Source organism: Coturnix japonica, chromosome 37 (assembly GCF_054131305.1).
Source record: "Coturnix japonica strain WE chromosome 37, WE-NBRP24, whole genome shotgun sequence".
Classification (NCBI taxonomy): Eukaryota; Metazoa; Chordata; class Aves; order Galliformes; family Phasianidae; genus Coturnix; species Coturnix japonica.
In genome coordinates, this window is record NC_140699.1 from 1,035,264 (window position 1) to 1,058,519 (window position 23,256).

At 42.1% G+C, this 23,256-nt stretch overlaps 2 protein-coding genes across 2 annotated transcripts; both read right to left on the minus strand.

Moving 5' to 3' along the window:
• Window positions 1–605: 605 nt before the first annotated feature.
• Window positions 606–3,605, minus strand: LOC146754852 (uncharacterized). Its single transcript, XM_085526698.1, has 2 exons — window positions 2,909–3,605; window positions 606–2,490 (listed from the first exon to the last, which is right to left on the minus strand). The coding sequence occupies exons 1-2, from the start codon at window positions 3,557–3,559 to the stop codon at window positions 1,144–1,146; spliced, it is 1,998 nt and encodes a 665-aa protein (XP_085382824.1). The 5' UTR covers window positions 3,560–3,605; the 3' UTR covers window positions 606–1,143.
• A 136-nt stretch (window positions 3,606–3,741) lies between these two features.
• LOC146754853 (nuclear pore complex protein Nup153-like) lies at window positions 3,742–18,471 on the minus strand. Its single transcript, XM_085526479.1, has 14 exons — window positions 18,447–18,471; window positions 18,232–18,371; window positions 18,021–18,149; window positions 16,275–16,388; window positions 16,117–16,161; window positions 15,975–16,028; window positions 14,217–14,363; window positions 13,215–13,267; window positions 10,544–10,673; window positions 8,683–9,013; window positions 6,788–7,156; window positions 5,211–5,474; window positions 4,500–4,659; window positions 3,742–3,956 (listed from the first exon to the last, which is right to left on the minus strand). The coding sequence occupies exons 1-14, from the start codon at window positions 18,469–18,471 to the stop codon at window positions 3,872–3,874; spliced, it is 2,046 nt and encodes a 681-aa protein (XP_085382605.1). The 3' UTR covers window positions 3,742–3,871.
• Between the last annotated feature and the right edge of the window lie 4,785 nt (window positions 18,472–23,256).

A 23,256-nucleotide genomic window follows, 5' to 3' on the forward strand; every position in this document is an offset into this window, starting at 1 on the left:
CTTGCTAAGTGCTCTGCTGACATGTAGGGACAGAAAGAAAATTTCAAGGGGGAGCTGGAACATGTACATAAAGGATGTACGGACCTACAGTTAAGGATGTGGATTTGCATCTGAGTCCGTGCCCGCAGACGATGCAAGCACTATGCATTGTCACCCAATGGAAATGATCAAACAGCTGCTTTGGGACAGACTGTCTGTAGGGCTCAGGAAGTGCGGCCTTCCAAGGTGCTTAAGGTGTCCCAAAGAACAGAGGCAAGCAGTGATGATTCCTTTCTCTCTTCATTCTAATACTTGTAGGTAGAGCGCTTGAGAAAGACTTTGGAGGCTTTCCTCAGCCTCTACCTTTCCTTGTACCTTTACAAAAGCAGACTGTCTAAAAACAAGAAGACTGGACACACTTTTTGGGTTTGGTTATTTTTATTAGTATTTTTTTAATATTATAATATATATAATATAATATTATTTATCATTGTATTTATTATATTATATATATTATGTATATAATGTATATAATGTATATTATAATATATATTATATAATCATATATTATAATATATATAATATATAAATAACATATAATATATAAATTTTTTAAAATTGTTTTGGTGTTTTTGGTGTTTTTTGTTGTTTTTTGTTGTTTTATTAAAGTCCAATGTAATAAATTCTCAGTCTTACAAGGGATGAATTTTTAAGGCCTTCCTGCTGATGGACCACACTCCACTTGAACATCAAGTGGAGCATGAGGTAGCCTTCATCCAGAAAGGTGGAATGTTGATGGGATGTTGCTGTCTTATGGAGAGGAATCTTGGCGTCCCCCAGGCTGAGCCAACACACGGACACAGATTTCTGGATGGTGACCATCACTTTCTGCCCCTGCTCCTGCTGCCTGGTCTCTCTTCATCATCGGTATCCAGCAGGAGATCACGAAGCCCTTGAGGCACGGTGATATCCAGGTCATCGTCTGAAACTTCTTCCACCAGATTGGAAGGGACCAGTCCTCTTGTGCCGTCCGTCAGCTCTCCCAGAAACCAGCCATCCTCATCCATGTCTCCACAGATGTAAACGTATTGTCCAGCTGTCAGTGGAAGCTCGTTTTCTGGGTCCTCATTAGGGCCCTCATAAGGATTTTGTAGCTGTGACGAGCTAAGAATCTTCGTTTTGGTGGTGATGGTCTGCGAAAATGTAGATGCAGACTGCCACTGGCCACTCTTTTGACTCCCCCGGCTTTTCCTGGGGATTGGGGCATTCCTGTTTGGGATTTCTGTGTGGCCTCAGCTTTTTCCCCATCTCCTGGAGCTGTGTGCATTTTTCCTCCAGACGCTTGCTGAGCGCTCCAAGCTTGATGTCAGCCTGCTGGAGGTCTCTCAGCAGGTGGTTCTGGGCCTTCAGGGCCTGGCAGTGACTCTCCAGGTTGCTCAGGGCTTGTTGGAGGTAGCTGCACTGCTCCAGCAGCTTGCTGCTTGTGCTGCCTGGGAACCCCGGGTCTTCCTTGGCCATCTCATTCTCCTTTTCCAGATGCTGTCCCTGCAGCTGGTTGATGTCCTCTGCCTTCTCTGTGGCCTCTTTGGATGTGGAAGAGGCCTCCTTGAGCTGCTGGACTATTTCCAGCAGCTGCTGGGTACGGAGGCAGAGTGTACGCATCTTGTCCTTGAGCCACTCCACCTCCTCCCACATCTGCTGAGAGCTTCTGCTCTTCTCTTCAAGGAGGCTGCACCGTCTCTGCAGCTCCTTCAGCTTACTCAGCAGATGGGTGTTCTGCTCCTGCTGCTCCCTGCGCTCAGGTGGGCAGGCCTCTTGTTGCTCTGTAGCCTGAACACCCACCTCTGCTACAGCCCGATGGCAGGCCCTGGCCCTGTTGAAGAAGACGCGTGGCTGCCCCTCCACGTGCTCCAGGATGTACTGCAGGAAGCGTCTTCTCTGCTCCTGCAGCTCACACTGGAGGCGCTTGCTCTCCATGGCCTGCTCTGCACGGGACTTCCAGCAGAGCTGCCGCTGGACTTCCTGCTGCATTCTGCGGTCCGCTCTGCTGCTGTCGCTCCTCAGCAGCGCCTCCGCCAGTTGCCGCTGCATTTGCCATGCCTGGCGGATGGTGTTGTTGCGCCGCTTCTGCAGCAGCTCCTGCATCTGGTGCAGCTGGGCCTCCTTCTCCTGCAGCAGTTGGCAGATCTCTGCTTGCCACTGCCTCAGGCTCTGCTCCTGCAGGCGCTGCAGCTTTGACACCCGCACCCGCTCCCACTTGGAGCGCAGTTTGTCGGCCAGCAGCTGCCGCTCCCGCTCTGCCGCCTCCTGCCGCTCACGTCTCTCAGCAGCGCAGCGGCGCTGCAGCTCCTGGGAGCGGAGCCGCTCGCCCTCCAGCTGGGCCTGCAGTGCCTTCAGCTCCTGCCTCTTCTCCTCCCGCTGCGCAGGGCAGGTGGGGGGCTGTGCCGGGCCCCGGCGGGGAGAGGGCCGGCTGCCCGGGAGCCCCAGGTCTTCCTTGGCTGTCTCTGGCACCTAGAACCAGAAAATCATAGAATAACAGAATGGTTTCTGTAGGAAGGGGCCTTCAAGACTCTCCCGTTCCAAGCCCATGCCAAGGGCAGGGACAACTTCCACTAGGTCAGGTTGCCCAAAGGTGCGTCCAGCCTGGCCTGGGGCACTGCCAGGCGTGTGGCAACCACAGCCTCTCTGGGCAGCCTGTGCCAGCGCCTCTGCCCCCTCATGGTGTCCTGTCTTCTTATATCTCATCCAGATCTCCCCTCTTCTACTTTCAGGGCATTGTCCTTTGTTGTATCACTACCCTCCCTTACAACCAGTACATCTCCAGCTTTCCCCAGTTCTCCTTCAGGCACTGGAGGGCCGCTCTGTGGTTTCTCCAGAGCCTCCCCTCCCCAGGCTGAACAATCCCCACTCTCTCAGTGTGTCATCTCACCTGGACATGAGCATCCTTCACGGCAAGTCGACTGGAGCCCTGCTCTGCACGGTGGCAGTGCAGAGCTCCCTCTTTTTCCTGGGAGCAGGACATTGCGTTACGGAGCACGTCTGCCCAGCTCCCCACGATGTAATAGGTGAAGAGCCTCCTCTCCAGCTCCAGCTGATGCTGGAGGTGGCGGATGCAGGTGGGCTGCTCACCATCCGTCTCCCAGCGCAGCTTGCTGAGGACGTCCTGCAGCTGGGCATGGGCCGCCTCGCTGCTGGGGGGGTTCCTCAGCACCTTGGCCAGCTGCTGCTGCAGCTCCCGAGCCTGGCGCAGGGCTGCATCGCAATCACGCTGCAGCAGCTCCTTTGTCGCGCGCAGCTCGGCCTCCTTCCAGAGCAGCAGCTGACGGGTCCCCGTCGCCCGCTGCCGCTGCACCCACTCCTTCAGCTGCTGCTCTTCCTGGGCCTGCTGCTTCTCCCAGGCACAGCGCAGTTGGTCGGTCAGCAGCTGCCGCTCCCGCTCTGCCGCCTTCTGCAGTTCACATCTCTCGGCAGCCCAGCGGCGCTGCAGCTCCTGGCAGTGGAGCCGCTCGCCCTCCAGCTGGGCCTGCAGCACCTCCAGCTCCCAGCTGTTCTCCTCCTGCTGCACAGGATGAACGCACATAGTGGTGCAGATGAAGAGGTATTGTACAAGCCATTCACTGTGCGGGCTATATTCATCTCTATAGCCGAACCATGCCAAGTCAGTGAAAGAAGTAACTTGCTGGATTCTAAAATAGTTTTGCTTGAGAACGGTGCTGTTGCCAACTCTAGTTGTTACAAAATGAACTACACCAGAGAGAGAAGGAAAGGGCAGCAAAGTTTTATATTTCTTTAGGCAGATCTGACTTCAGCTAACCCAGCACGAGGTACGATCCCAACAACTGAACAATGCAGGGCAGCAGCTGCTTTGAAAGTTGCTTTACCAATCTGCCGATTACTTTTTACGTCTAATTGCAGTCTTTATCTTCCGACCGGGAACTGAAGATCCGGAGGCAGAGAAAATATTTTTTCCATTAGTCCTATGAATAGAAACCGGTAGCACAGAGTTAGGACAACGCAGAGTTAGCGCAACGACACATCATCAGTAGGGTAAAACTAACCTGTCTCACGACGGTCTAAACCCAGCTGACGTTCCCTACTGTTAGCTGACAGTTCAGTAGCAGCACTGAGCAGATATTCCAGAACAACTGTTTTATCATCTGGCTGCTCACTGCTCAGCAGCTGGCAACAGACAACGTATGATGAACGGGAAGAGAGTTCCAGAAACCAAAAGCAATGAAATCTCTCTCATTCAGCAGGTAAGCAGCAGCGTAACAGCTCAATTCAGATCTTATTTTTCAAGAACACTTCTCATGGCTGCATGATATTTCTGAGAGCTGTGCTGCTATAAAGCCATCGTTGCCTACTTAGCCAGTCACACTAACAGAGCGAGGAGAGATGCTGTCCTTAGACATAAATTCCGAAGTACATCTGAGCACCTCACAATTTAACATCAGTAGAGGCTGCCTGCGCTCCACAGATAGTACCAAAAGCTCAAGTGAAAATCTGATTTGGTCTCTTACCCCACTGTAAACGTTGCAGGTTGGCTGAATGAAAATCCTGAAGAGCCGGAAGGTTGTACTGATGCTGCCGGTGCAGGAGGATTTGCACCAAAAGTAAATACTTCTGGGTTACTCGTGAAGTTGAAATTAGAAGTACTACTCCCAAACTGGAATACGGGACCTGAGAAAGACAGGGTAGAAGGAGAAGGGAATAAGAAAGTTGAAATTTGAGTTTGTTCTTTCCAGGAAAGTCCTCCCCTCCTTCCTCCCACCACCTCTAACATACATTGCTTAGACCTTGCTCAAGGCGGCACAGCTTGGGGTGGGAGGGAGGTTTACCAGAAATGCTAAGTTACAACAGGAACAACACCTAGACAACATCAATTGTTTCAGTAGAGCATCATAAAGAGATTTTTAGACTGCTGGCAAATTGCTAAGGAACTATCTGCTGCTACCTGTACTGCCATTAGTCTATGGCTGCATGCACACAATATACAACAATGTACAACCTATTGGTGAAGGTAGTGTACCTCTCCGGCAGTAAGGAATCAGATGCAAAATACTTAACCCTGTGTCTACTCCCTCTATGGAGGGCAATTCTTACAGTAGAGTATGTACAAAAGGCAGAAGTAATTTCATTCACTAAACTTCAGCTGCACTTCATGGAAACCAACTCACTGACTAACCAAGCTCTCTTTGAGACCTGAAACGAAAAGGATGGTCAACACTCACCAGCATTGGAGGCGCCGGAGCCAAAACCTGGCTGTTGGCTCGATTGCTGTCCAAACACAGTACTGCTTGTCACAGAGCCGAAGGCAGGAGGCGCAGGCTGAGAGCCAGATGAAAACAGTGATGTTGACAAAGATCCAAAGCTGGGAGCATTTGGCTGGCCAGGGCCCTGGCTCTGGCCAAATGCTGGTAGCTGACTGGCACCAAATGCTGGTCCAGCAGCAGGCGCTGAAGACCCAGACCCAAAGACAAATGTAGAGGATGACCCTAAAGGAAAAGAAGAGAAATTTCAGTATGTGCTGAGTTGTTTTGTTTGTTACAGAGCTTTATGTTTGCAGCCAAGTAGGTAAAACAACAAACAGCACCTCATTCATGATAGGAATCCTACCTTTTCTTGTAAGTTACATGAAAAACAGCATACTTAAAGGAGTCAGACAACGCACACCTCAAACACGGGTTGTCTAGACTCAAATTACTGTTAGCCATTCAGGCTCTAGAAGCAGGCTCCCACAAATAGCACAGGCTGATTTGTATTACTAAGATTATTTATACCACGGGTAAAGAACACTCACTCACTTATTTGTATTATTTTAAGCGTTCAAAACACAGCTCCTGATCTACTAGAATGAGGAGAACACCAATCTTTCCTCTCATAAGCAACTGCACCCCTTCCTCATCCAAATGTTTACAATTATCAATTTCTGGAGACCACATCAGGCTTGCAGGGACCTAACTGAGCTACCAGAATAATTCTGTCTCTCCATATAATAGCAAACAAGCTCATTCAATTAGCTGCTTTGGTTCTGCATGGCCAGCAGAAATAATGAGAAAAAAATACAGGACTGAGCTGTGACTTCAAACATACACATTTCTGCTGAGCAAAAAGAGACCTTCTAAATAGCGCTATTAATCTAAATGCAATTTAAGCAGACGTCACGCAACATAAAAATACCAACTGCTGCAACGTAACTCGGAATGGCTGATTGTTTTTCCAGGAAGGAAAACAGAAGTTAAGACGGACTAAAAGGCATTCCAGTACTTTTATGAAGATTTGAAGATTATGAAGACCAAGAAAATGAAGGACTGGCTATCGTGCTCATTAGAAGTCACGCTTTACAAAGCAGCAGCTGCATATATCAATACTGTGTTTGTAATATACACTTGTGAAGGGTGGATAGTACAAATCTTGATGTTATTTACAACGCTTGAAGAGTTTTAGGTATGGGAGAGAAAAATTCAAGTTAAAACTAACTTTTAACCTTCAGCACTGGATGGATACTGAGAAGAGGGAAATTCATTCTCACAATGACAAGTTCCTATGCAAATGAAAGCCAGTAAAGGATTATCCAATGCACAAAATATCACCACAGCCAGTTGATCCCTAAACTGTATTTCCCAGACTGCCTCAAAACTTGACCTGAGCCCCAAGCATTAGCACTGTTTATATATTGTTGGATGTAAATATTCACTACTTTTCTCAATTTCCACGCATTTTCCCTACCTGTTCTCCAGGAAACACTCTTTCCCTGCTCCACTTTTGTGATCTAAGAGCAAAAACAAAAGCACCTGCTTAAATGTACCTGTTGAACTCGATGTGGCCGTGGCTCCAAAGGTAAAGCCAGAACTTGCTGCATTGCTACTGTTGGCTCCTGAACCGAAGACAAATGGATTAACTGCTGCACCAGTGGTGGAAGATGTGGTGGTGGGTTTGTTTTCTTGAGAGAAGCCAAATGACTGAGATGCTGTAGATTCTGCAGAATTGCCAAAAGCGGTGCTGCTCACAGTGTTGCTGGCTTGCCCAAACACAAAGGGAGTGGGAACTGGTGCAGGGTTGGAGGAAGAAGTGACGCTGCCAAACAGGCTGCTGCTGTTGGCTGAAGTGGCAGGTACGGCTGCGCTGGAGGAACTAGAGCTCAAGAAGCTGAAGGATGGCTTTGCTGCTCCTTGATCTGAGAGGGAGAACAGAACATAAAACGCTGCAAGACGGCAAACCAAGCGCAACAGAGAGACCCTGTTCCAGCCACTGTACAAGGAGAAATGCTGGACGATGTCTCAACTATTATCCAGCTACTGTGGATTACATAAAATCCAGGTTTAATACACTGATCGCTGCCATGTGCAATTAAAGGAATGGGAGAATTGTGAAGAATGATGACACCACCACAGTTCTAGGCTTTAGTAGTTACGGACACCAAGCACTGGCTATAACAACTGGAACCAGAATGAACCAGTACATCTCAGCTCCTCAAACAAAACTATTCTTCAGATGCTCTGAGAAGAACAACATGCATTACCTGCAACACTTCTGTAGTTTGCTAAATAACACAGCAAAAAAAAAACAACCCACAGTGGTACAGCTGCTTTTGTAGCCTCTCCTGAAATTACAGCCCTGTGCCTACAGCCCTAAAGCTGGCTAAGCCCATCATCCTGCAGCCTCACTCTTTTGGCTTAAGCTCACTGTAATTCAGTACTTTCAAGACCTGCTTTTGGGAGCCACAGAGAACAGCCCCCTGTTACAGAACTGTCACAAAGTACTGAGTGCAATTTTACATTTAAAGTTATCTTTTAAAGTATGCAGTTCTTCAGCTTTCCCTAAGCTTCTGCTCTCTCATTATTACACCTGACCCTGTTCTTGATTTCCCACTGCTGTTTTTCCAGAAGTTACGGACCCTTTTCATCTATGCCACTTTTAAGGGACTCTCTACTGTGCTGAAGAAGGCTCGTTAAAATCTCATTTTTACACAAGGTGTTTCATCAAATTTCCATGGTTAAATCAAACTCCAGAACTTCAACTCAATCATAAGAACCATAACCCCATGCGTTGCTTTTATTCTCTCTGTTCCTTCCCTTATAACTTCCAAAGTTAGTAGAAGTGAGTAATGAACGCTGTTCTGCAAACCATGGCTGATAAGTCATGAAATCAGAATCAGAATTCTTCCACATGGCAATTGTTACTAAAATCTTTCAGCACGCTCTTTCAGAAGGTTAAAGATGCACAAAACTGTGTAGTACCTATTAAGCAATTTCCACACCTTCATGGCAGTAAATTGCAGCAGCACAGCTGCAAGAACACATGAATGAGACACCTCCTCACATCCCCTTTCACTATGAAAACCATCGCATGAGGCCTCTGTCACCACGCTAAAGACTGTACCACCAACTATGCTGCTAGCACAGAAACCATACAAACCATCCATGCTCATGTGGGATGCAATACAGGTTCCTTAATGTGTGACAATATGTATATATTTTTTGTCTAAACCTAGTCTTAAAACTCACTGAAATCAAAACAGGAATTCTACTAATTGTCTATACGTCAACAACTGGAACACAAATCACACTGCACAGAGTAATTAAGCTTTTTCTAAAGCTCCAGTACATGAACCCAGCAACTCCTACAGATTCTGTAACTTATGACTTCAGAGGTACCATCTGAGGGACTTAGACAACTGAAGACAAAAGATATTCTGCTTACCTGAAGTATTGGCTTGGGCCCCAAATGAAAAAGTTGGCTTTGCCTGCTCAGTTTCTTTCTCCGATGGTTTAACAAAGCTGAAGTTGAACATAGGTTTTGCTGTGCTTTCTTCTTTGGTACATTCAGGCTGCCCAACGGAAAAGACAGGTTGTGCCTTTGACTCTTCATTCTCAACTTTCTTCCCAAACAGTAACGGAGGAGCAGAACTGACAGAATCCTGTTTCTCTTCTGTCCTTCCCAAAACAAACTGCGAGGCAGAAGCCGACTCCACGTTACCAAAAGAGAACCCTCTCTTTGCTGCAGGAGTTTCGTCCTTTTTCTCATCTGATTTCTTAAATGCAAAAGAAGCTGATGCAACTTCATTTTCTGCCACAGTTCCAAAACCAAACCAGACATTTGCAAGTCTAAGACTGACAATCAAAAAACTGCATTTTTCTCTCCAAACTGCAATACAGCTCTGACTTACTCAACTCAGTATGAACTAACACCAGTTAATTTCATGAGCACCACAGAAGTTAACTTGCAAAAGAGCAGATACAGACTCATACAGGAAAGCATTTATAGCATACAACATAGATTCACCTTGTTCATCACTGATGTTGAAACAGTGCTTGGTGACGATGAGACAGTACTGCTAGTCAGAAAACTAAAGTTGAATGGAGCCAGAGATGCAGTACTGATGGGTAGGGATATTTTTGGGAGTACCGGTTCCTCCACTTCCTAGAGTTGTAAAGTAAAATTTTTCTCTTTTACAAAACATGCTACTTTCTCATCCTGCTCCGCTCTGATTCGCTACAACAACGAATTTGGAACAAATATAACATTTAAAGTATTGTGTACTGAACCCACACAGCAAAACACAAAATACCTACAAAGAAAACTACAGATGAAAGAACATTTACTCTGGTAAATCCAGCCTATACCACATGTAAGGATGCAAATCATATATCAGTACATCTTAAAAACAACAGCGTTTGTTCTTGCCTTTTAAGCTATTTGATAACCAAGACTGAATGAGTTAGGGTTTAAATGAGAACTGCCAATCTAATCACAGGCTGCACAGAAGCACCAAGATCTAAATAGAAATGAATGACTAAGCAGAGGGATAAATTGGTACTACAGACATTCAAGCGTATCCTACGACTTACAAGTGTTTCACTATTATGGTCTGAAAAGTTAATGGAACTTAGCTATTTTTATCTGCATCACTATTTTATTTGAATTACATAAACATACTCCATTGTTTATGATTTCTTTATATTGCATCAGCTAAAAGACCAACATAAAGACTGACACTAAAGATACAGTCATAGGCAGCTCAGATAACATCCAATCAGAAAAATAATCTTGAATATTTGTGGCTACAGTTTGATAAAATAGATCTTTTCCCCTTAAAACAGGAAAAAAAACCTTTCACTACAAGTTCAGTAAGTATCAGCAATCCTAAGTCATCATTAGCAGACATGCAGAACACCATTTTCTAATTCTCTTTTGGACTCCTGGCCCGTACAAGACTTAAACAGGAAAAAATAAATTCAATAAACTTTGTTTACATACTTGACACTTGTTTCAAGTATCGCTGCATTATAGAAACCATACAAACCTCCACCAAAACATTCCTACTCTTAGGATTCATTCATTTAACTGCTAGTGGGAAACTTCCTAGTACGAGGAATCTCCAGCGTAGCAGAACTACCAATTCAGAACTTCATAAGCAAGGTTCAGAGTAAGTAAATACGAGTTTGCTCTGAAACCCACAAGAAAAAATCCTAAGGCTGCATTCTTATCATTTACTATGAGGCAATAAAACTGATATACTTCAGTCATCTCAAAGACAACAATCAATACAAGAGTCACCTACCTGTTCTTGTCCAGACTTTGACACGTAGTGCACTCCTCTTACCCTTCTCATCTTGCCAACACCACTTACTCCTGAAGACAGACCATTGGATGCAGGAGTACTGAATTTGGGGTAGGTCGAATTGCTAGCACTGAATAACAACACATGTGATGGGGTTTAAAAAAAAAAAAAAAAGGAAAGAAAAATAAGAAAAAATTGTCAATTTCTTTTTGAGCTATTGTAGCCATCATTAGTCCTTGAAATGAAACCTCTTCATCAGAATCAGAAGAAACAGTTAAGCTGCTTCAAAAGTTCCTAAATGCCGGTAAATACAATTACTGCTATATAGAAAATCAAGTTTTAAAAAAGAACAGGAAGGAAAATGACATACATAAAGTTGCAACATCCATATGGAAATAATGACTAAGCCAGAAGACCTGAAATAGAACAGCTGATTCATATTGATAATTTCTAATGTTTCTTTTAATTAGCCCAGACGTGGACTGGTTCTCCAGTTCTGTGATAAACATTAACTCTGCAAGGATATAAAAAGAACAACTCATGAAAAATCCCTTTTGTAATGCATACAAAGGCATTTCTCTGTTTATTATGAAAGCCTAGATCAAAACCAGAAAGATTTCCCAATGCAAGTGGTTAAGAGAAGAAAACGTACCCCAAACCAGAAGTGAAATAAGAAATAACATCAGAAGTACTGTGGCAACAAAATGAAATATCCCTGGGAAAAAAAAATAAATCATTATATCAATGCTTATCCCATCAGTTGTTAAAGTAATCTATTAGTTGACATTGGAAGATACCCGGTCCAGTTTCTGGAAGACTGAGGAAAAGAATCAGTCTAAACTTGTCAGACACTTGAAAGCAGCTTGATTAGCACTGTAACTGTTGAGGGGAAGCCAGATCCCTAAGGCCATAAAGCTCAGGCTTTTCTCTAAACCAAACTGTCAGTCAATCAGAATTCTGAAAAAAGTCTTATGTCAAAATAGATATTTGTACAGACAACTATAGCCTGCATATAATAGTCTGTTTCCCTCTTTCTCTTAACACGTATCAGCTTCAAGGGGCAAAGACATTTGTCAGGCTTCAAGTAAATCCATCCCACAACCAGGCAAGTTTAAAGAACAAATAGCCCTTTGTAAGTTGAAAATAGTTTAACCAGTATGCCAGCTTATCTACTCTATGGACAAAAAGTAAGACACTGCAACATTGCAATAGTGCAATAAACATTGCGTACAAAATAAAATGCAGTATGTATTCTGAATCTCTACATGGAGGAGTAGAATGGATTTCAACAAAAGACGATTCAGAGCTGTTTGGAATGAAACCACAAGTCAAACTGAACGCCTCTTTTCATTAAGACCAAAACCTTAAAGCCAACCTCTCACACCCCTGACAAGGCAGCTGCTGTGAAGTCATACTTTTAAATGCCAAATCAAAGCGTTGAGGTGTTGTTTTGTTGGTTGTTTCATTTTGTTTTTTATTATGAGCCAAAGAATGCCCCAGGCCACACTGGAATTGCTTGGCAGATGAATAGAGCCCTGTTACTGTTGTTTGAAGAGAAAAATCCACACCCTAAAAGGTAACCTTAGAGTGCAAAGTGCCTTCAGTCAAGCTTTACAGAACAAACTATTAGTCCAGAAAGGAAAGCTATTGACGTCATCTGGAGAACTCATCCTACCTACCTAAACCAAGTAAGCAGTATAGCACAGATCAATCTCCTCTGGACAATTACAACTGTTAACTCCCTGAGAACTTCGTTTTAGGAACAAGCTGGCACTTGGCCTCAAAAGGTTCTGTAAAGCTCCGGGTTCTCATCCTAACTAAAACTAATAGGTCTTACTCCAGAGAATATCAAGATGGATAAATGGTTCCATTGCCAATAAGTAAACTGATAAACTACAGAATATCTGCCAAAGTGAAATTTCTTACATTGTAGACTTCATTGAAGTGAAAACTAAACTGTCTTTACTTCCTAAAGAAAAAAAGGCCTCCAATAGCAAATACTCTTTCTGCAGATACAGCATCGTAACTGTAATGCTACAGTGCAATGGAAAACACAGCAATGACAGCAGGGTAGCTAAGTTCTAGGCTACAGAAAGTGAAGATAATCCCAAATGCAGCAGCCATGGATGTAGAAACAAAGTAAAAAAGCTGCTTGCCCTTGGAAGGCCTCAGGCAGGCAGGGATCTCCAGCAAGATACCCTCACCTCCACTGCCAACCCTTAAATAAGGTCTGGCTCCACACTCCTTCTGGTCACTGAGGTGCACTGCAGGTACCTGAGCTCACCTGGGTTGGCCCTGCCTCCCCCATCAGGTGCTCAGTCACTGCTTCAGGCTGTGACTTAGCATTTCCACTACAATGACATACCTTGTTTCCAATCTTCCTATCCTACTAAGGATATAGACATGGGAAAGAAATCATTTCTGATACATCACTGATAATCTAATTTTCTTCTTGTTTATCTTCCTTCCAATCTTAAAAACAAATTTTTTTTCAAACTTATATTGATCTTCAAATGTGATTTAGACTTTACAGCTCTCAAAATACAGAATTCTTGTTCCCATTACTGAGAACTGTTACTGCGTTTTCTAAGAGACATACAGGCAGAACATAGTGACAAAGGAGACAGTTTTCTTCATACAAGTTAGTCTTAAATTAATAGATCTGTCATACCTTTCAGATGGTTCTACACGCTGTTCTAAAGGCAAACTCTTCTCTTTCATTTCCTGCAAATTATTTCAAGATTTAGCTGAAGATATATACTATATGCAAAGTAAAGACAATGACTCGTATTTTTTTTTGTATTTTTGTTTGCTAGCTTTTTAATTTATACCACTAAATACACCTCTAGCTAATAAATCTCGTTCCCTAATTCAGTATTCTAGGTACAGCTCAGCTACATTTGGGGGCTAAAACAAGTACTGCTGCTTCTCTTTGCATCGAGGATGAACTGACAGAACAGTTAACCACATCTGTCAAACTCTCTACCAAAGAACATAATTAAACAAAATATAACGATAATATATTGCATGGTAGGGAATCAAATCAAGTTGTTAATAAAGCTAGTGCTAGTTTACCGACCCTTAAAAAGGGCTTCAGTTATATCATTTATCAAAGAACAAAACAGAACAGTACAACCTTCCCTCCCCAAAAAAACCCAAGCAGTTCCAGCTATGCTCTTTTTTAGAACTCTTCTAAAGAAAGATTATGCTGGCTAAATGATACAGAGATTGAGAGGTTTCAAAGCAGTAATTAATCAGAAATGACCGTCCACTTTCATCTCTTCCCTATAAGGTCCACAGATTTAACACCGGGCCATTTTTACACTCAGACCAATACTGGGAATGCGGTGGTTTTTCAGAAAGAAAAACATAAAGAAAACTTTGTGTACAGGAGGATACAAAAGGAAAATGTCGCTTCTGTCTTTTAATATTCTTTCACTGAAAACAACCTGATCCTACAGTACATCATTACATTGTGAAACAACCACAAGCCACTTAATCATTCCAAAAATGTAATTTAATCCAGAAAAACTCAACCTATTTCTCAGTAGTTCCCACAGTTTTAATGCATATCCCAAATGTACTAGCAGTACACTCTGCAAAGAAAGAACATCTCGGTATAGGAATTGGTCAGAAACATTCCAGGCAGGTAAGGGCTGCAAAATTTACTTACTTTGTGCTTTGTATCTACTCTCTGGTGAATTTTGCTACAATCAGCAGATGGAGTCAGAGATGGCTTGACATAACGGGCCAGAACTCCTGACAGAGAGATTGCCTTTGGTGTCACCACTCTTTGAACAGGTGGATGCTGAGATTCCATCTTAGAAAGGGAAGCGATAATCAATTTATTCTTTCATGCACCAAAACTAACTGCAGTATTTATGGATGAAAACATTTACAGAACTATAAACATCCTATTAGTCTTGGAACTCAACTCTAAATGCATTCAACTCACAGAGGGAAATCACCAGAAAACCAGAGATCAAGTCCAGAAAGCTACACAGAAGCTACATAGAAGTAGCCAAAGCTTGACTAAATCTCATTTCAAACTTTGGCACTTAGTTTCATAGACAAAACAATTCACACTACCATAACCAAAATAACTCATGTTCCTACAATACTCCCCTCTCTTCCTCTGCCTACACTGTGATAGTTTTTACTAGCTTAACCCATTGATTTATCATTCAAAGCATTAAGCAACTGATAGGGCCTTCTGAGCTACATACTACATAGATTTTCCTCCTACAGAGCCAAACAAACAGTAGAGCAAAAAGTAAAAAATGTTGTCAAATAATATTAAATTAATCTCATTCACTAATATGTCATCTAACATTTTAGATTTGTACTAAATAGATTTAAAGTACTTTAACTTCCCTGTTCAAAGTATTGCCCAGTTAGCTGTTCAGTACACCAAGAGCTATTCTGTCTGGTGCAGATCCTTGAAATAAGTGAAATGCCACATACATCACTGCTACCCACTGCAAAAGTTTTGCCTGAGCGTACAAGAGCTCTGTCAACCACACGCTCACTTCAGCAGGAAAACGGAGAGCCATGTCCTTCACAAATAATTGTTTTCATCACGGGCCACCCTTCTCCTGCCAAATATTATGAATCCTAGTATTGTGAACAGACAGTCTATCTCCTTTTACCCAGTGACAGCTGTGTGCAACATTCGTTTACTGCCTGACAACTTCAAGCTCCCTGTTGCAAATTTGGCAGATCTTTCTTAATGCCTTATCACAGGTGTGGTTCTACAGTTTGACTGAGAATTCACACCAGATTTGCTTGCAGTTAATTGGGTAACAAGCTGTACTTTATTTTCAATAATCTTGCAATTTAGCACACGACAAAAAGAAGGTGCAGGAAGTCTCAGATGTTTGGAAACTCTGAAGTGATTGTAAACTTAATTATACACCGATCAAGGGATTGTATAAAGGACAGAAATTAACAGTTTTCTTTCTCGTTATCTGGATGGTGATAGTAAACAAAAGTATTCTTTTTCAGTGCTTGAATCAACACAGAAGCCTGCACAAAATCTGTATGACCACTCAATCATTACTTTGCTATCTGTGATAATTTCTTTAAGATCAAGCTTTCCTAAACAGGAATTTTAACACACAGCTTCACTCCAAGATGCAGAACAAGACAAAACCACTTTATGCACTCAAGGAAAGTTGTTTCTTCATTTGACATATCAAGACACCACCACACAAAGATCACATAAATGTTTAACCTGAGTAATCTTCACAGCTCTTCATTTAGTGCAGGCAGAATGGCACTTTTTAGCTACACAACCAAGACATGAATTTATAACTGTAATGCTAACATTAACTTGTACTCATGCATACATTGCCACCGAGGTTTGTGAAATTTCTTGTGATAGCACTGAAGCAAAGACAATTTCTCAGCTTAAGACGTTCCTGGTTCTTACCTGTTTTCGTGGGGAATGGAAGCCCGTGATACACAGCACGCTTCTGTCCACAGGCTAAGAGAAAAAAAGAACGCCCAAATATTAGAGTTGTTTTTTTTCCCTGAGAGAGGGTTTCATGCAATAGGTTTGGTGGTCAACTTACAGAAGACAGTGGACTGGTAACAGAAGATGGAATTCTTTTAGCATCCTGTGGAAAAAATAATGCAATAAATTAAACAGGGCTCAACATAGGGAAGACTTTCATTCTTTACTGGCACATCTACTAAGTTTTACTAATATATTAAAAGGAGTGCTGCTTACTGCCAGAGGACTTGACATCTTCTCTAGTGACTGCAGGATGCGCCGTGCTATGGAACTCGTCACACCATAGGATTGCACGTTTGCTTGTTTAGCTTTCATTTGCCTTACTGGTGTCTGAAAAAACAACATTGTAATTGTCATGCTGTTCAATTTTGAGTTAAACACACGTGTATTTTATGGCCCCAGGCTACACGAACAATATAACCAATATTCTCCGATGACAGAGAAAAACGCATTCGCTGGGAGCTCAAGACAATGAAAAAACATTCTGAGTTATAGCAGTTTAACTGGGTCTCCAATACATCTTGCACACGGGATAAAACAAAAACAAGAAGCCCATATGTGTAGAAAGTAAAGATGGAAGATGTTATGACTGCCGGTGTCTCTGAAGCAGTAATTAGGAAAACTGAACTGAAGCAAAGGCTTGTGATCCAGACAGCGCTTTCACTAACAACACAGACCTCAGGAGTTTCATGATGGTACAATACCATCTTTAAATCAGTATATATAACCGCAACCAGGAGTTTTTAGTTCTACTTCTCTCTTGCCTGCATCCAGACATCTTAGGGAGACCTCCAAGGAAGAGACTCGACAGCCTCTGAATAGCCTGTATCAATGTTCCATCACCTGCACAGCACAGAAGTGCTTCCTGGTATCTACATGGAACCTCCAGTGTTCCAGTTTGTGCCCAATGACTCCTGTCCCAGCACTAGGCAACACTGAAAAGAGACCAGTGCTTCACCCTTTTGGCATCCGCTCTTCAAGGATTTACAGACACTGATGAGATCTCCCTAAACAGGCCCGGCTCTCTCAGCCTCTTCCCACAAGAGAGGTGTTCCAAACCCCTCATCACCTTGGTGGCCTTCTGGACTCTCCTCAGTATGTTGCTGTAATCCACAGCATACAGGAATAAGTAAGCTACTGTCTCCTTTAAAAGCCTAATATTTTGGTTCCTATTTTCAGTATAACCTACAGTTACACTGCAAAAAGTTTAAATAACTGATCATAGAGGGCTCCCAGCTTTCAGGAAGTTTTAAAAACAAGTTTTCAAGGTTTCCCATACATCAGAAACTTGCACTCTAGCTATTAAGAGTTGTCAGCATTCATTTACAGCTTCATTTCAGAACACCAAGAACTCTTATGGGCAAATAACTCTTTTCAAGAACAGTGCGAAACATTAAAAGAAAAAAGAATACTACTGTTCACCTCGAGATTGGCATTTAGTCCTGCATGCTCCTCTCAGTATTAGAACAAAGGATCTGTAATGCTAATTCTAGATACAGTAAAGAGCAAACAGCCTCATACAATTTATTCATAGCATGAGCATAGATATGATTGTGTAATTTCTACAGATAAATATCAGACAGGTCTGACCACTGCAGCTTTTGCTACTATAAGCACAAGTTTTCAGTGTTGTGCTGTCATTGTTCTAATTGCATGACGTTATTTTAACGTGATACAGTTAGAGGTATACAACAGCACTCAAATGGAATATTTTTAAAGACTTAACAGAGGAAATCCCAACTACAAACATCTAGCTTTAACAGTCATTCTCCTTCATTCCAACAAATACTTACATAATAACCATTAAAATAATTTGAATAACAATTGCCATTTAAACTTCTGCTCTTGTAGGCAAAGAGGGAAGAATAGGAGCTGCTGCCACATTCTTGGCTCCCCTCTCAAAGCTACAGTGCTACTTTAATATTTCAACCACAATTTCTTACCACACTGATTTTCTCTTACCTGATAAGGAGCAGCTCGCACTTTTGTCTGCCTTGCAGCTGCAGCCCTTCCACCATAAGTGGTCTTTCCAGGGTAAAATGGAGAGTCTCCAAGCTGGCTTGTCTTAAAGACAGAAGTGTTTCCAAGCGTCTATAGAAACATAGCATGGTAACTGGTCAGTAAAATGGGTATGCATTTCAAATGATTAAAACAAATACTGTGCAGTACTTACAGGAGAGAGAGCTCCAAAAGCAGATAAATTGAATGCAGGTTTCTTTGAACTAGACGCAGAATGTTGGGTGAGGGAATGAGATCTTTCAGCTTCTGCGGACCAGAGCAGTGGTGCTGAGTTATTTTTTGAAACTGCGATATCTGCCAAAAAGACAAACACTGGATATAAAAGCCTCGAGGACAAAAAGAACTCCCGTTATTAAGGATCACACTGACCTAAGCTCTTTAATACAAAAATCATTCCTTAGTGAACTCAGCATAAAACACGGCAGCACTGACAGCTGAAGCCTTCTTTCAAGAAAGGCCAGAAAAGCAGCTCAAAACTTGCACAGTGAGAATAGTTCCTTTATCTGCTCTTTGTGAAACACAACAAAACAACCTGCATTGCCATTTGTCACCTGTAGTTACTCACTAGCTGTCTGTTGGACAGTAGCTTTTCCTTCTAAGCAATAAACCTAGTTGTTGAGCTAAAGCAATTCACTTTCACTTGCTACCATCCCAGTTCAATATTTACATACAACTAGCTGAGAGTGGGTAAATCAGAACTGATTTTTTTTGTAATACCAAGGTCTCATAATGCACTTCTGAACACAGTTACATTAAAACGTTGACTGAAACAAATACTTCTAAAACACTAAAAATAAAATGCAATTCTCACTTCCAAAGTTGACATTCACTTATTTACTAAGTTGATGAGGAATATGAATGGATGCAAAGTATTTCACATGATGTAAAAATTACACTAAAGCCTAAAAAAAATATGAAAATTACCTTTCTCAGATGCTCTACAGGAGAAGCCACTAGTTGTTGCGATGTTATCATCATCGTGCTGAGAGGTAGAATCTTTTATTTCTTTTACTAGAGACAGTCCAGGATTGCCAATGCCAAGTGAAGAAGATGTAGAGGGCTGACAGGGTGGCACAGTGGAATCTGACACGTTACAGTTCAAATGGCCCCAATGAAGAGATGTTAATACAGATGAACAGTTCAGTGCTGATCTATTCGTGGATGGTTCTAAATACAAACAGGGAGACGATTAGCTTTCCTATAGACGAGCTCATAGAAGACAAAATCTGTTTTCTATCAACAGTCAAGCTATTGCCAAGATCTAAGCACAAAAATAGAGAAGCCAAATTTAACTTCTTCCTCATCCAGATAGAGTTTCAACTGTGTGACTATAACAGCAACACTACTTGCAATTCTGAGTATTAATATCACATTAAGAAGAAGTTAATTACGGGGCTTTACAACACCGGGCCCTGACTTCATGCTCAAGTACTTCAACACTGGATCTTTAACTAAATCAAACATACAGACTCCTTCCTCTTGCATGAAAAGCTTGCAATAAACTTTCCAAAATTTGAGACCATGCAGCAAATTGCAGACAACACTGCCGTTTACATAATCTCAGTACATTAGTTTGAATACAACATGAAAATGAATGTTTGCAGTACTTTTTATTTTTCCTTCCCAAACAAATCTACAAATCAGGTCATGCCACATGTAAACATTATCTCCTATCCATAAACTTTGGAGATTTTAAGTCAAGAAACAAGTAAGCATGTTTTCCTCTGGAACCAAAGGGTCAACAAACACTGCCAGTGGCCTGGAGGGGGTGGCCTCACAGCTCCAAGTTGCTGAATGAACAGGACTACTAATAAATATCACTCTCTCAGGAATCCTGGGAATTCAAAAGATTCTGAGCCGCTCTCCCCTTGATACTTGCACTGAAGCTTAAACTAGCTAGTTCAATCCTCATTACCACTGCTGTAGCACTAATCAGTTCTCTGAAACATTAGCAGATTATGAGGACAGTATTGCTTGACAGTTTATTGGCCAAGCAAGGAATACATGCTGTAGCACGTAGGTATCTCAGAGCTGAAGAAATACATATTTCTAAAATTGCAGTAATAACTAATCTTAAACAAAAAACTGAAATATAGCAAGTAACATACACAGACAGCAACATAAGCTAGCAGAGGTCCCACACGGTCCACCTGCTTCCGATATTCTGGACTTAATAAGTTTGCTGTGCAGCTGTTCTTACTAAAAGGTCCTTTCACACAGTCCTGTAGAAAAGCCAACACACGCTCCTCAGTCATGAAGACATTATCTATTCCTCTATTCATACTTATTTCCTCAGGTCCTGTTTGTCGCCTGGGAGAAGAGGCCAAACCCCTCCTCATCACAACCTCCCTTCAGGAAGTTGTAGAGTGCAATGAGGTCTCCCCTGAACCTCCTCTTCTCCAGGCTAAACAATCCCAGCTCCCTGAGCTGCTCCACATAAAACTTGTGCTCCAGACCCTTCACCAGTTTTGTTGCCCTTCTCTGGATGTGTTCCAGGGCCTTGATGTCTTTCTTGTAGCGAGGAGCCCAAAACTGAACACAGTATCAAGATGTGGCCTCACCAGTGCTGAGTACCATTGTTTACAATTACATGGCATTGGAGGCAAAGATACTTCCTCATTGTTTTTGACTCTGACAACAGAAGCAACCGACTTTCCACATTATCTACGATTACCTTTACATGCTCAGACTAAACTACTTTCCTTATTAAAAGGTAAGTTCCCCCAACAGCTATCAAAGAGGAACCCAACTGAAAGCACACACAAATTCACACAGCACGACTACAGAACCAGTGGGAGGAACCTGATTTAAAACAAAGATGAATTTTTAATATAGTACAGAGGCTGCAAGTCTCTGCCAAGAGTCCAAATATCTTTTCAAAGACAACAGCCTAGATACTAACACATATCTTAATTTTACTGAATATTCTAAAAATAATGTAATATATCACATGCATGAGTTCCCCAGCTCGCTATTAAGCTAACAAGGAGCTTTACTAAATCGATCAAAGTCCAAAAAGTAATAAACAAATAAAAAAATAAATAAAATTTTAAAAATCAAGACATGAGAAGAAATGTTTCCTCTGCCCTTCTGGAATCTACTTTTTGTTTTCAGGACTTCAAAACAAATTAATGTTTTTAACTGCCTAAGGCAGTTAGACAAAGTCTAACAGGTCTTCTAAAAAATAAAACAGAAAATACAATTTAGCACACTTGTGAGTATTTTCAATGTTTCCTCCCTGACTAATAGAGTACATGAAGTCAACGGACGGCTTCCAAGAGTTGTAAGTTCTGTGCTTTACAACTGTATTTACAGTTTAAAGCTAAGAGACAGTTTCACAAACTGTTGTTTTGAGGTTTGGGTGGTTTTTTTGTTAACTTGCGGAGGAGGGGCTGTTTTTAATTACATCAAAAACCCTCTTAGCAAATTCCTTTGGTTATTTAGATTTGAAACCAGAAATCTGTGAGGAAACAGAGATAACCAGAACACTACATGATTTTTCACATACCTTCCAGGTTAATTCCTGCTGGTTCAGGCGTGACTCTCCCATCGGTCATTATGGTATCTTCATCTCCACAATCGTGATGATAATTTACTGGATTCTCTTCCTGGTTTGTAGATTCATTTGTATCTGCACATTCATCTTCACTTTTATTAAAATACTTCTGTAGCCATCCTGGTACAATGTTTTTCACCGACTCCGTCATTGTGCTAATGATTCCCTGCTTGAAAGAAGAAATGCTTCTTTAATTACAGAAACAGACAACAGCATATGCTGGGATACAATCTTCCACAAACCTCAAAGACAAGAGTAAGATGCAAGAGTTTGATCCTAAGTGTAGGATTGCTATGCTTCTGGGATGCCTAAAATTTCCCTAATATTAATTTCTGACTAACTATTAATATTCAAAGTTCCGAAGCTTCCATCAGAGTCAATTCACAAGGCCACCAGGAAACTATTTCTACATAACTCCTCATCTACATACTTGTTTCACAACTCTTCCTCCACACACTCCATTGGAAACCACCTAAAACAGAAGCTCAGCAGTTATCTGCAGTGATAGTGAGGATCATTGTATCTGCTATCGTTCCCTGAAAACTTTAACATCCCTTTCTGTCAAATCTCAACCACAGGCAGACAATCACTTGCAGCACTCCTTCTCGCACTGCTGACAACCATGGAGCTGCTTGGCTCCTTACACTACAAGCAAACATGAAGGCTGACTCAGCAACTCCAACACTGAAAACCAAGAAGTGACACAAGAGTGAATGGAATTCAGCAAAAAAAATCTGTTGCTAACGGGTACATCCAGGTTTTGGCTGGTTCTGTACCAACAGGCCTGCTCTACCACTTTTCTGGGTTTGGGAAATAGAATTCCCCAGCTGAACTTGTTATTTGGGTGTAGAAAATTGATAATATGCTTTGAACGTGCTGAAGCTAGCTACAGCCTAACAAAATTCTGAGATAACAACCATGCACACACATAACAACAACAACAAAAAACTCAAATAACCAAAATAAAACCCTGTATCATTGAAGTATTCCACAGAAGACAGTGCAAAAACCGAGATACAAGAATTATAAACACCGATACATCCTTGAATCCAGAGCTGAGAGGGAGGTAAGAGAAGAGGAAAAAGTAGAAAACAAAAAGCCTTTTCGCAGGAAGAAAGTCATCCTAATTCACAATTAGACATTTTTTCTAATGATCTGTAATTCTATTGTTTATTTGCACAAGGACAGAATAAATACCCGTGGACAGTTTGAACCACACAGGATACCATGGAATGAACACATCCATCACAATTACTACCTTAAAATGCACACGACTACGAAATGCTCAGAATTATGCTATTCTCTTATATGCTAAGCCTCAGCTTCCCTGCAGAAACCACAAATGCAGATGATGCCAGATTTCACAAGCAGTTCAATGCAAGGCGTCAGCAGAGCGGCTCCTTCTAATCCCCCTGCCCCTTATTTACACCCTTTTCCCTGACACACTTCACTTTTTACCAGGGCTACCAATGAAAGAGCATTGGGACAAATCAGACGGGATAATATTTGCAAAAAAGAGCAAATGCTCAGGACACAAACAGCACCCAGGGCTGCGTTCCTTCACAAAAGGCACTGCTTCATGTAGTCAGTAGAAACTGACTCAACAACTTGAGTTCAAGAAAG